The sequence below is a fragment of the Coffea eugenioides genome, chromosome 9 (assembly GCF_003713205.1).
Source record: "Coffea eugenioides isolate CCC68of chromosome 9, Ceug_1.0, whole genome shotgun sequence".
Classification (NCBI taxonomy): Eukaryota; Viridiplantae; Streptophyta; class Magnoliopsida; order Gentianales; family Rubiaceae; genus Coffea; species Coffea eugenioides.
The window spans coordinates 19,287,918-19,302,369 of NC_040043.1; the positions used below are offsets into that span (position 1 = coordinate 19,287,918).

The 14,452-nt window shown below is 44.4% G+C and overlaps 1 protein-coding gene across 1 annotated transcript; it reads right to left on the reverse strand.

Moving 5' to 3' along the window:
- Positions 1-284: 284 nt before the first annotated feature.
- LOC113782345 lies at positions 285-4,258 on the reverse strand. Its single transcript, XM_027328237.1, has 2 exons — positions 2,047-4,258; positions 285-1,966 (listed from the first exon to the last, which is right to left on the reverse strand). The coding sequence occupies exons 1-2, from the start codon at positions 4,256-4,258 to the stop codon at positions 285-287; spliced, it is 3,894 nt and encodes a 1,297-aa protein (XP_027184038.1).
- Positions 4,259-14,452: the final 10,194 nt, after the last annotated feature.

Genomic DNA, 14,452 nt, shown 5'->3' on the forward strand with positions numbered 1-14,452 from the left:
TGAATTCCTTCCATAAAACCTCTTCAATTAGTGTTAGTGAGTTGATTTGTGGAGTTATTTGGAAAGCTAAGAGGACCTATTGCTCTCTCTCTCTTGTTTCTAAGGTGAGTTGTGAAGAACCACCCTCCTCCCTTAATTGATGCTTAAATCTTGATTTTTTTTTATTATTTTTTTAATATAACTATATATATATATATATATATATTTTTTTTAGCTTGAAGTTTTTATTTTATTATAGCAAATCCACGAACCCAACAAATGGGAGTACATGCATATTCAAACGACTACGGTCTAACCCTTCTAACCATAGGCATCCCCCAAGCATCCATTTGACAATCCCCTCTAACCAACAATGGAAGTAAAGCCAACGTCTCATAAACCCTATCAGAGCCAGAGTCAGCTCCAACATTAGACAATCTGTCAGCCACCCTATTGACCTCTCTAAAACAATGAGTCACCGCATGTAAATGATGCCGGAATGCAATCAGCTCCTCAAACTCTCGTCGCAAAAACCAAGGAACCCTGAGCTCCCCTCGCACCATCCGGACCAAAAGCAAAGAATCAGACTCCACATGAATAGGAATAATGCCGCGTTGCACACACAGCTTCACTCCATATAGCATAGCTCTTAGTTCTGAATGCAAACTAGTCACATCGCCAGAAAAGCAAGAGAAAGCAAAGACAAAGCACCCCGCCGTATCCCGCAAAATACCACCCCCGCCAGATGTACCAGGATTACCCCTCGAACAACCATCAACATTCAATTTGGGAAGGGGAATAGGCGAAGTCCTCCATTTTACCCAACGTACCGTACTCGCTCTACGACACCTAGAAGCCAACCCAATAAGCTCCTCCCAAGACAACCTATGACCCGCCAGGCAAGGAAAGCGGGAAGAGAGAATATCTCGGAGCTCCCCCACAACCCTCAAATGAATGAGATGGGAGGAAATTCCCTTACCTTCAAAAACCCTCAAATTACGAGCCCTCCAAAGGTGCCAGCAAACCAAACAAGGAAGAAATTGGAAAATCAACCGCAAACAAGGATTAGACGTGGGATGAAGCCACCATACCGCCAGCGCATGCCGCACCGTGGAAACACAGGAACGCCCACCCACCCCACTTGTAAACGAATTCCAAACTCGTTTGGGCAAATCCCCATTGCAAAAAATATGATCTAAGGTTTCTTCCGCAGGAGCTTCACAGCAGGAGCACCGAGAGGGGCCATGCACCGCAAAACGGCGAAGCGTCTCCAAGACGGGGAGCCGTGCCGCAACCAACCGCAACATGAAAAAAGACACTTTAGAGGGAAGTAACGTATGCCAAATAGCCGCAGAAAAAGCCGACCTAATAGCAGGCTGCCGCACCAACTGATAAGCAGATGCAATTGAAAACACACCCGATTCGGTTAAATCCCAAACCATCTCATCTGGCCGCTGCGAGACAGGAGGAGAGATACCCAGAATGGATGAAACAATAGCAGGAGGGAGCCAATGACGCAACATAGAAATATTCCAACGACCTTGGTCAACAAAGTTCGCCACAGAGTGAGTCCCAAAAATCTCAACCTTGTCGCATAACGGACCAGATCCCATCCAATTCTCATGCCAAAAATCCACTGCTCCATTGCCCAAAACCCAGCGAACATGAGAATCCGCTAACGATTTGACGCCAACCAGCCTTCTCCAGATACCAGACTGCTCCCGAACCACATCTGCCTGACACGGGAGCCTGTCACTGAGATACTTAGCGTGCATGAAGGACGCCCATATGGAGGTGTTACAGCAAAAAGACCACCAAAGCTTTAAAGAGAAAGCATCAAAAATCGACTGTAGCGATCGCAATCCAGCTCCTCCTTCCTCAACAGGCTTAGTCAGGGCTGCCCATTTAATCCAGTGAAACCGAGGGCCGAAATCCGAGTTACCCCATAAGAAGCTACTAAAGATTTGTTCCAATTGGCTGACTACCCCTTTAGGGACCATAGAAGCCGCCATAATATGAATAGGAATAGAGGAGAGGAGAGAACACTTTTGATCAGAACCAACTTACCACCAGACGACAACAATCTACCAGACCAGGATAACACACGCCTCGACACCAAATTGCAGAGCTCTGAGAAAAAGTACAGTTTCGCCCTCCCAACATACAACGGACACCCCAAGTACTTAATGGGAAACGACCTCTCCTGAAAACCTGTAACCCGAGCAATAGCTCGTTTACGCGCCAAAGGCAGTTTCCGATCAACAAGAAAGCAACTCTTGTGATAGTTCACCTGCTGGCCCGATATACTGCAATAGGCATCCAAAGTACGCAGGATTACTTGTAAAGAGGCCTTCAAACCGCTACAAAAAATGATGACATCATCTGCATACGCCAGATGGGTAATCGGCGGGCAACCCCTAGGAACTTTGAATGGAACAAACGCTCGAAGACCCAGTAAAGCATTTAATGACCTAGACAACACCTCTGCACCCACAACAAACAGTGCCGGTGAGATAGGATCGCCCTGCCGTAATCCCCTGGTCGACTTAAAAAACCCCTTGGGAGATCCATTAATGATCACCGAGAACCACACATTGGACACCAACCGCCAGATCATATCAATCCACCGTTCACCAAATCCAAATCGACGCAACACTTGCATTAAAAAAGGCCACGAAACCCTGTCATAGGCCTTAGCCATGTCAAGTTTGAGAACAACATTACCTCCTCGACAAGGCCTCTGAATGCCAGAAATTAACTCCTGAGCTAATAAAAAATTATCGGCCATTTGCCGACCTTGAACAAAACCACTCTGGTTAGGAGAAATAATACCCGGCAACAGCTTAGCTAGTCTCCTCGCCAGTAATTTAGAAATAATTTTATTCACAAAGGAGCACAAACTAATTGGGCGAAACTGCGAAAAATCCTGAGGAGAGCTAACTTTGGGGACAAGAACAATGGATGTGGCGGTAATACTTTTCGGTAACTCAGCTCCACCAAAAAACCGACAAACAGCTGCAAAAACATCCTCCGCAACAATCTCCCAAGCAACCACAAAAAACTTCCCGGAGAACCCATCAGGACCAGCCGCACTATCCGCATCCATGGAGAAAACGACTTCCTTAACTTCCTCTAGAGAAGGGAATCGTTCTAATTCATCATTGTCCCGCTCAGTCACCACTTTGGGGATCACATCTAACCCATGAAAATTATTCGTACCCGACTGATCCGAAAACAAGCCCTGAAAAAAACTAACAGCCTCTCTCCCAATATCCTCTTCACTGCAAAGCCAATCCCTGCCAGAAGATTTAATACGATGAATAACGGATTTACTCCTACGTTCAGCCACCGTTGCATGAAAAAATTTTGAATTTTTATCCCCATCCGCTAACCATCTGATTCTCGCCTTCTGCCGCCAAAACGAATCCTCATTTGCCTGCGCCTGAATCAGCCTAGCCCGCCGCTCACTTAAACAAATTTGATGCTGAACCGAAGGGTCCTCATCAAAACAGTTTTCCGCCTGTATCACCTCCTGCTCTGCCACCTTAACCATCTCAAAAATATCTCCAAATTCATGCTTAGACCATTCCCGCAGCACTTTCTTCAACTTTCGCAGCTTAGCTGCCAAGACATATAGAGGGTCACCCATAAAATCCACCTGCCAATTATGCTGAATGACCTCCAGGAAACTCTGATGAGACGTCCAACAATTCAAAAACCGAAAAGGCTTGGGCGAGTTATCCAAACGAGAAGACGCCGCCATCAATAAAGGTGCATGATCAGAAGGAGCCCTACCCAAGTGCAGGACCTCGTACATAATCCCCAAATCCAAAGCAAGTTGATCATATAGCAACCTGTCTAACCTTTTCCAAATACGAGCCTGACCCTGTCTATTATTACACCATGTAAATCTGGACCCTGAAAAACCCGCATCCAACAAGCCAGCAGAGGACATAAACGTCAACAAATCACCCCCCTCCCAATTTCTAAAAGGACGACCCCCTCTCTTTTCATCATCTGCCACAATCACATTAAAGTCACCCACCACAAACCATGGAAGTGAAACAGATCTATCCTCTAGCAACCCAGCCCAAAGCGCTTCACGGTCCACCACCGTCCATTTAGCATGGGCAAAGAAAAATATAACGGGAGCCACAAATAAAGTAGACTGAATTTGAACCGACACATGCTGATCCGACTCCCCTACTACATTACAAGAAACTGATCTATCGTAGAAAACCCATACCGAACCACAACTATTAACTATAACCGAGTCCATACTAAGCTTCAACTTAATAGAGTTTACATTAGATGGGGTAGGAGCCAGTTTCGGCTCACACACAGCAACCACCGGAATGTTGTACTGACGAATTAAATGTTTTAACCTACGTAAATTAGGAGCGCGAGACACCCCACGAATATTCCAAAAAAGGTAATTAATCATCAGATAGTGCAGAAAAAGAGTTAGAGGAAACTTTACTCTTAGAGCGCAACTGACGGTCAGACGGAAACATAGCACGCACACCCTTGTGCTTCCGATGAGAAACCAACTGGAAATTCTCCTCATGCTGCAAATCTGTTTGGACCTTTTGAATGATCGGGTCCAAGTTGAATATATCCACAACCAGGAACCCATGTAGAGCTTGAATGTGGTCGGAGCTTTGCCGCGGAGACAAACTCCCTCCTACAACTTCCGCTTGCCTAACCTGCACCTCGTCTATCACCTCATGCAGCTCAAATTTCTGCAGGTCACCAGCCCTGTCATCAGCCAACGGAACCTTCAGCATAGCCGACTCAGCAGCCTGCTCCTCCATCACCCCACCTGCTGGAACATCCACTGACACACTAGCACCAAGGCAAGGCTCCGCCCCAATCACCAAAGGAGTCAGACCAGCCCCCGACTGTTGCACAGGAGAGTCCGCAGCTCCCCTGACCAATTGCGAGACTCCCATATCAGCCGTCCCCACAAGTTGCTCATCAGGCTCCAGGGGAAGAGAGCTAGATGGGAAATCCCCCGCCACTTTAGAACCCACACCTGGTGAATTCCCCCCAAGGGCAGGATCCAAAGGACGATCCTCCATGGTGGAGTTCTTCTTTGGACGGAACTGCAACTGCACAGGCCGCTTCTCTGCACCAGACTTGACCACATCAGGAGGCCTTTGTTTTAGAGCTGGGTTCAGAACATGACACTCAGCTTGAGTATGTCCCTGCCGAAAGCAATGGCAGCAGTACTTGGGGAGGATTTCTGGGATTAACGTTTGCCAAAACCCATCGCAGTCACCATTACCAATCCACACTCGCGGAGGCAGCGGTTTGAGCAAATCAATCTCTACACACACTCTTGCAACACTTGGGCGAGACCCAGCCATAGTAGCAGCATCCATAAAAAGGGGAATCCCCAGGACACTCACAATCTGAAAGAGGCAATCTTTGTGGAAGTAATGCAAAGGCAGTTTAGGAAGTTGGAACCACACCGGTACCACCGAAGGCTCCTTGTCCACATGGAAGGATGGTGCCCACTTAAAAACCCTCATAGGAGACCCAGAAACATACCAGACCCCTCTAGACCACATTCTATGAAAGTCAGCTTCGTTTCCCATCTTGAGCAGAACATGCCTGGAATCTAGCAGACCAACAGAGGCCATCTCCTTCAAGTCTAGCGTTTTCATGAATTTTCGTAAGTTCTCCATGGACGGACGTCCCTTGGAGAATTTCCCCACCAAAGCAAATTCATATGGAAGTGCAAGGGAGGTGAGATCTGCTTGAGAGAAAACCACAGCCGGTTCCCCTCGATGAGTCGTCTGCGATGCTCTAACCGAGAGAGCCGGCCTATCCGAAGAGTTGTGGAAGAGATCAGAAAAGGACTTGCGCGGGAACGAAGGAACGGAGGAGGGTTGCCCCCCAACCTCAGGCTGGAGGGCAGCCATATTGTCCATAGAAGCAGGAATAAACCCTAGTAATGCAGCGGAAGAGAACGGCGCACTACCACTAATATCCGTTTCAAAGCTTTGTGCTTAAATCATGATTAGTGGTAGTATGAGATGCAATATTATGGATTATTTCTTGATTTATGGTTGAAGTGATGAAGTTTTATTATTTTTGGGGATTTTTCTGTTTTAATATAAGCATGGTTGTGTGGCTATCTATGATGATTGGAAATGGTATATAATGATTCTAGAAGGTGGAAAAAGTGGACAATTGCAAACAATTTCTGTTTTGGAAGAAATTTCAGAAAATTAGGTTTTGTGAAGGAACATTCTGCCCGAATTTTCAGCTCCTAGTTAGAGGCCGAATTGGCCTTGGCTTAAAACATAAAAGTTGTAGGGAATGACATTTTAGAGGTGTCTACAAAATTTTAGGTCAATCGGAGTAGCGTAGAGTGAGAAAATTCGAAATTACTATTGCTATTCTGGTTTTACCCGAATGTAAGAATTGCGCCTGTAATTGGTTGTTTTGGCTGGAATTGCTTCCGAATTGGTTGTTTAGTTCTTCTGATGAAATTTAGCCCTATTTCTTAGATTTCAGCTGGTTTTGGAATTTCTGGATTTGGACTTGGAGAGCCTGATTTATGATGTTTCCGCTAGAATGCGTTCTGTGAATCTGTTTTTGTGATTCTGGTATGGTATCTTGCATTTTTGACCTGGTTACACTCGAAACTGGGTTGAGTGACCTTCTGTAATGTTGTAGCCCTATCTCTTAGCTTCGAAATGGTGGGTCTTGTACCTTCATCCGATAATCGTAGTGCCTTTGGCACCATTACCGCAAAATGAGGACAAAAACTATTTTTTTCAGGGCTAAAGCTAAATCATTTCCGGATTTTTCTGGTTTCCTCTATTGTTTGTGTATGCTTAGGGAACCCTGTTTTGGTAGTATGTAGAATTGGTTTATGACTTGTAATCGAGTCTTATTGTGTTTATTTGAATAGTTTAGGGCTTGACTTTCATATCCGGTCATTTCCTAGCTAAATGTTGTACTTGAATGCCATTAAGCCTAGTGAACGGCTTTTGGGAATGAGATTATTTTTGTACGACATGTTGGGACTGATTTGAGGAAATAATGAAGCCATGATGGCTGGAAATTAGGTAAACACAAGGGATATGCTGCTGAAATTTTACTTGAAGGCTAGTTGGATTTACTTGTGATTTGAGCGAAGGACTTTTGGGTTGTTTGAGCCTAGGTCTTCATTTTACCTTTTCGTTTCCAAAAATTCATGTTTTGCACCCTTTCTTTAATCATTATTTGGCGAGGCATACGACTGGTAGTCGAGCCTCACATGTGCATTCTGTATACTCGATTTTGAAAGTGGAACCTTCAATTGTTTTCTTTGGATTATCTTAGGGTTTCTTGGTGATTAAAGCTCTCTTTTGGGAGGTATCTGTACTGACCCCGGTGAGTGTTCCACTACCTGCTACCCGTTATGTAAAATATCTGAATATCTGAATACTTGATTTATGACTGTTGGAGCCAAATACTGTTTTGATAAAAGGGAAGCGAGGGTGTACTTTATCACACTCATTCTCTGGTCTGTTCATATGCCAATTTTGAACGCGTATCTGAATCTGCTATCTATCTGTATCTGTATCTGTTATCTGTATCTGGATCTGTATCTGTTCTGACGTCGTTTGGAAGCTTGTGTCCAACGACCTTTCTGTGACCTCTGAGCTCAACACCTGTGGCCAGTTACTCGAGTCGGGCCGGCAAGGGCCTGGTCGATTAGATAACGAACCACGGTAGTCTGTTTTGGGATCTTTGGGTGTTGAGACCCTTGATTCCGGGTATACTCGAGTATTACCATTTCTGATCTGATTGGATTTCGGGCCCGATGGGGTATGTGAGGTGGAAGGAATCGAAGAAAGTGGAGTCTACGGTATTGGTTACTCCTTTAGCGTTGACGGAGTGTCAACTATTATTTCGATCAAGCTTCGATGATGCTAATGGGAATTTGGCTCCTGAGAGCCACCTGTATCCTTCTGATTTGAATCATTGGTTCATTTACTTTACATCTGGCATGTGTACCTGATTTGTTAAATGTGAAATGCCATGATTTTACTGCTATATGTCTGGTACCTCATTGAGCGCAAGCTCACCCCTTTCTGTTCCTTTTTGTTTTTCTTACAGGAAAATAAATACTTTTGGACTGGATTTGACAATTGGCTGCCAAATTGAGCTAGTTGAACATATCTTTTGTATAGCTCATGTATTGAAACCCTAAATGTACTTTTGGGACCGTTTTCCTTTTGATTTGGCAAACCAGACATGTATCCACTTTTGAATACTTTTGTATGCCACTTTGGCTTGTAAATGCTAAGTTTCAAGATGTGAATGTTTGCTTGATATTTGGTTGGGTTCTGACGGGTCGGTTACTATTCATAGCCGACTTCACTTTCATTTTTTTTTATTTTAACATTTTGATTTGTTTACCCGCGTTGGTAAGCTCCGGAATGTATTGGCTCGTTCTATACCGAACCGTTAGTCCTGGCGAGAGCTGGGCAGGCAGTTCGCTAACCCCTTTGGTTCGCCTTAGGGGAAGGTGGGGCTGTCACAGGTGGTATCAGAGCCATATGCCGACAGTTGGGACTTTAAGTCCTTCGTCTGGAAAAGCCCCGAGCCTCTCGTTCGTGAAGAGTCACGAAGCGAAACTCTCCGTAGGGGATGCCCGCGTGCGGGTGGCAAGCTGATAGGTACCCCGTGATGTGACCCTGAGAACTGTCACAGGTGGTATCAGAGCCACTTCGCGTGGTCTCTGCGCGGAGTGAGCTTGGGGCCAAGTGGTGTTATGGTCCTGCTTTCGTGAAAGGTATAAGTGCTCTTTTGAGCATAAGCTATGAACTGTGCATGTTATAAGAGTAAGGATCATTATCATGGGACTTGAGGAAGCTAGGTATGTATGTCGGGTAGGAATCTTTAATATGGATGATTTACTCTTGGGACCGGCCGGCTCGAGTTGTGAATTATCTTATTTGGGATTCTCGTGCCCGGATACTAACTCAATGAGAGCCTAGGTTAGAAAGGACTTAGGCGAACTAGAAAGGCGATTCTATGGAACTTCATATGGTCTGTTCGGGTGTGGTTAAGCGTGATCAACCTTGATTAAGATATAAATGGTGTTGTTCTCGTGGATGTTGGATAGAGCCCTGGGGGGGAAAGAAAGTTTTTCGTGAGTTCTTTTGTACTCGTGACCTAGTCTGTCTATAGTACTTTTGGAGGACCCTTTTGTTTTATGGGATGACTTTGTATGTACCTGACTGACTGTTCTGTATAATTGTTGATCCTGTTATGTGTTCTCTGTATATGTCTTATGTGTTTACATGCTCTACGAGGGAGTTGTGTAGTTAATTGTTCTTGTTTACTGGTTCCTGTTTAATGCTACGAAAAGGAGGGTTAGGTGCCCTTTAACAGTATATTTATTTTGTGATCTAGATCGACTTAGATTTAATGGAAGGCACACATAGTGGCCGGGGACGTGGGCGCGGGAATAGGCAACCTACGCCTGAAAGGGGCACTGGGGAAACCTCCTCTGGACCTAACCCTGAACCGAGAGTTGACCCCAACGTGCAGATAGCTGCTGCTATGCAACAAATGACCAACCTGCTATCACAAGTGGTGCAGTAACAAGGCCAAACCCCAAACCCTAATCCTGGAAACCCGGGCAATCATGTCGAAAGCGACGATAGGGCACTTGAGAGGTTCCAGAAGTTCGCACCACCGAAATTTATTGGGGAACCCGATCCGGATGTCGCCGAAAGGTGGCTCGAGAAAATGGTAGACATTTTCGCTGCCCTGCACTACACCGAAGAACGGCAGGTGACTTTCGCCGTTTTCCAGTTGGAAGGGGCGGCCCGTTCCTGGTGGAACGTCATACGGCAAAAATGGGAACGGGAACAGACGCCCAGGACTTGGGTGAATTTTATGCGGGAGTTCAACGCGAAATTCTTCCCTCCTCTAGTCCAGGAGCGGAAGGAAGATGAGTTTATCCGACTTCGCCAAGGGGCCCAGTCTGTCGCGGAATACGAGAGCCAGTTCACCCGCCTATCCAAATTTGCCCCTGAACTGATCATGACCGAGCAGCGGCGAATAAGGCGTTTTATCCAGGGTTTGAACGTAGAAATTCAGAAGGACCTCGCGGTGGCCCAGATTAATGCTTTTAGCGAGGCCGTAGAGAAGGCGCAACGAGTAGAAAATGCTAGGCTGCAGGTGAAAAACTTTCAAGCCAAGAAAAGGGGCTTTCCTGGGAGTAGCTCTGAGCAAGAAGGTACAAGTATGCCCCCTAAGATGGGAAAGGGAAACGGAGGAGTACGACAACCAGGGGTGTCGCGTGATATCCCTCAGGGAGGACCGGTCTCTGTTACTCGTGGTCCCTGTGGATATTGCGGAGGGCCAAATCATACGGAGGCAAATTGTTAGAAGAAAGAGGGAAAATGTCTGCGCTGCGGAAGTGCCGATCATCGGATTGCTGACTGCCCAATTCGATTGCGAAAAGGAAAAGGGACCCCGCAACCAACAAAGACTAACCCTGGACAGTCGGAAAAGGAAGGGACTGGATCCAAGGCACCGGCTCAGGTGTATTCTTTAGAACACCATCAGGATCCTGACTCGTCTGAGGACGTAGAAGGTATGGTCCGTTGGGTACCATAGATTTTGATAGATTCCGTTGATAAGAAAATTTCGAGGGCGAAATTTCTTTAAGGGGGAGAGAGTGTGAGAACCCGTAACTTTTCCATTTTCTAGGTTTTATTATCTTTCTAGGTTTTCTTATCTTCAATGGCTTGTTTTCTGCACTTTCTGTATCCGGAAAGTTTTCTAGATAATTTTTATGAGTAAATATAGTTTTTAGATGATTTTTCTAGTATCGAATAGTTTTTGAGAAATTAAGAGCGTATACCGGACGTGGGACGCACTAGTGCGAAAAGTTCAGAAAAATTCGGCCACCTACGTTAAGTTTCGGATACTGGGTTTAATTTACCGGGTGTTAAGAGATAATTAGAGGAAGCTATTTGGATTGATGTGAGAGGGAACAAAGTGATAGACTTGCATTAAATAAGTGACAAGTGTCACCATTTAATTGGAGGAACTTGTAAGACCACTATTCATTTTCTTACCATTGACCAAATAAATAAAAAATTCACCAAAAATTCCTCATTTTTGTCTTCCTCTTGGCCGAACCTCTTCCTACAAGAAAAGAAAGAAAAGCTTCCAAGTTTCTTGCTCCAATCTTGCCCAATCTCACAAACTAACCGTTTCATCTTGAATTCCTTCCATAAAACCTCTTCAATTAGTGTTAGTGAGTTGATTTGTGGAGTTATTTGGAAAGCTAAGAGGACCTATTGCTCTCTCTCTCTTGTTTCTAAGGTGAGTTGTGAAGAACCACCCTCCTCCCTTAATTGATGCTTAAATCATGATTAGTGGTAGTATGAGATGCAATATTATGGATTATTTCTTGATTTGTGGTTGAAGTGATGAAGTTTTATTATTTTTGGGGATTTTTCTGTTTTAATATAAGCATGGTTGTGTGGCTATCTATGATGATTGGAAATGGTATATAATGATTCTAGAAGGTGGAAAAAGTGGACAATTGCAATCAATTTCTGTTTTGGAAGAAATTTCAGAAAATTAGGTTTTGTGAAGGAACATTCTGCCCGAATTCTTAGCTCCTAGTTAGAGGCTGAATTGGCCTTGGCTTAAAACATGAAAGTTTTAGGGAATGACATTTTAGAGGTTTCTACAAAATTTCAGGTCAATCGGAGTAGCGTAGAGTGAGAAAATTCGACATTACTATTGCTGTTCTGGTTTTACCCGAATGTAAGAATTGCGCCTGTAATTGGTTGTTTTGGCTGGAATTGCTTCCGAATTGGTTGTTGAGGCCTTCTGATAAAATTTAGCCCTGTTTCTTAGCTTTCATCTGGTTTTGGAATTTCTGGATTTAGACTTGGAGAGCCTGATTTATGATGTTTCCGCTAGAATGCGTTCTGTGAATCTGTTTTTGTGATTCTGGTATGGTATCTTGCATTTTTGACCTGGTTACACTCGAAACTGGGTTGAGTGACCTTCTGTAATGTTGTAGCCCTATCTCTTAGCTTCGAAATAGTGGGTCTTGTACCTTCATCCGATAATCGTAGTGCCTTTGGCACCATTACCGCAAAATGAGGACAAAAACTATTTTTTTCAGGGCTAAAGCTAAATCATTTCCGGATTTTTCTGGTTTCCTCTATTGTTTGTGTATGCTTAGGGAACCCTGTTTTGGTAGTATGTAGAATTGGTTTATGACTTGTAATCGAGTCTTATTGTGTTTATTTGAATAGTTTAGGGCTTGACTTTCATATCCGGTCATTTCCTAGCTAAATGTTGTACTTGAATGCCATTAAGCCTAGTGAACGGCTTTTGGGAATGAGATTATTTTTGTACGACATGTTGGGACTGATTTGAGGAAATAATGAAGCCATGATGGCTGGAAATTAGGTAAACACAAGGGATATGCTGCTGAAATTTTACTTGAAGGCTAGTTGGATTTACTTGTGATTTGAGCGAAGGACTTTTGGGTTGTTTGAGCCTAGGTCTTCATTTTACCTTTTCGTTTCCAAAAATTCATGTTTTGCACCCTTTCTTTAATCATTATTTGGCGAGGCATACGACTGGTAGTCGAGCCTCACATGTGCATTCTGTATACTCGATTTTGAAAGTGAAACCTTCAATTGTTTTCTTTGGATTATCTTAGGGTTTCTTGGTGATTAAAGCTCTCTTTTGGGAGGTATCTGTACTGACCCCGGTGAGTGTTCCACTACCTGCTACCCGTTATGTAAAATATCTGAATATCTGAATACTTGATTTTTGACTGTTGGAGCCAAATACTGTTTTCATAAAAGGGAAGCGAGGGTGTACTTTATCACACTCATTCTCTGGTCTGTTCATATGCCAATTTTGAACGCGTATCTGAATCTGCTATCTGTATCTGTATCTGTATCTGTTATCTGTATCTGGATCCGTATCTGTTCTGACGTCGTTTGGAAGCTTGTGTCCAACGACCTTTCTGTGACCTCTGAGCTCAACACCTGTGGCCAGTTACTCGAGTCGGGCCGGCAAGGGCCTGGTCGATTAGATAACGAACCACGGTAGTCTGTTTTGGGATCTTTGGGTGTTGAGACCCTTGATTCCGGGTATACTCGAATATTACCATTTCTGATCTGATTGGATTTCGGGCCCGGTGGGGTATGTGAGGTGGAAGGAATCGAAGAAAGTGGAGTCTACGGTATTGGTTACTCCTTTAGCGTTGACGGAGTGTCAACTATTACTTCGATCAAGCTTCGATGATGCTAATGGGAATTTGGCTCCTGAGAGCCACCTGTATCCTTCTGATTTGAATCATTGGTTCATTTACTTTACATCTGGCATGTGTACCTGATTTGTTAAATGTGAAATGCCATGATTTTACTGCTATATGTCTGGTACCTCATTGAGCGCAAGCTCACCCCTTTCTGTTCCTTTTTGTTTTCCTTACAGGAAAATAAATACTTTTGGACTGGATTTGACAATTGGCTGCCAAATTGAGCTAGTTGAACATATCTTTTGTATAGCTCATGTATTGAAACCCTAAATGTACTTTTGGGACCGTTTTCCTTTTGATTTGGCAAACCAGACATGTATCCACTTTTGAATACTTTTGTATGCCACTTTGGCTTGTAAATGCTAAGTTTCAAGATGTGAATGTTTGCTTGATATTTGGTTGGGTTCTGACGGGTCGGTTACTATTCATAGCCGACTTCACTTTCATTTTTTTTTATTTTAACATTTTGATTTGTTTACCCGCGTTGGTAAGCTCCGGAATGTATTGGCTCGTTCTATACCGAACCGTTAGTCCTGGCGAGAGCTGGGCAGGCAGTTCGCTAACCCCTTTGGTTCGCCTTAGGGGAAGGTGGGGCTGTCACAGGTGGTATCAGAGCCATATGCCGACAGTTGGGACTTTAAGTCCTTCGTCTGGAAAAGCCCCGAGCCTCTCGTTCGTGAAGAGTCACGAAGCGAAACTCTCCGTAGGGGATGCCCGCGTGCGGGTGGCAAGCTGATAGGTACCCCGTGATGTGACCCTGAGAACTGTCACAGGTGATATCAGAGCCACTTCACGTGGTCTCTGCGCGGAGTGAGCTTGGGGCCAAGTGGTGTTATGGTCCTGCTTTCGTGAAAGGTATAAGTGCTCTTTTGAGCATAAGCTATGAACTGTGCATGTTATAAGAGTAAGGATCATTATCATGGGACTTGAGGAAGCTAGGTATGTATGTCGGGTAGGAATCTTTAATATGGATGATTTACTCTTGGGACCGGCCGGCTCGAGTTGTGAATTTTCTTATTTGGGATTCTCGTGCCCGGATACTAACTCAATGAGAGCCTAGGTTAGAAAGGACTTAGGCGAACTAGAAAGGCGATTCTATGGAACTTCATATGGTCTGTTCGGGTGTGGTTAAGCGTGATCAACCTTGATTAAGAT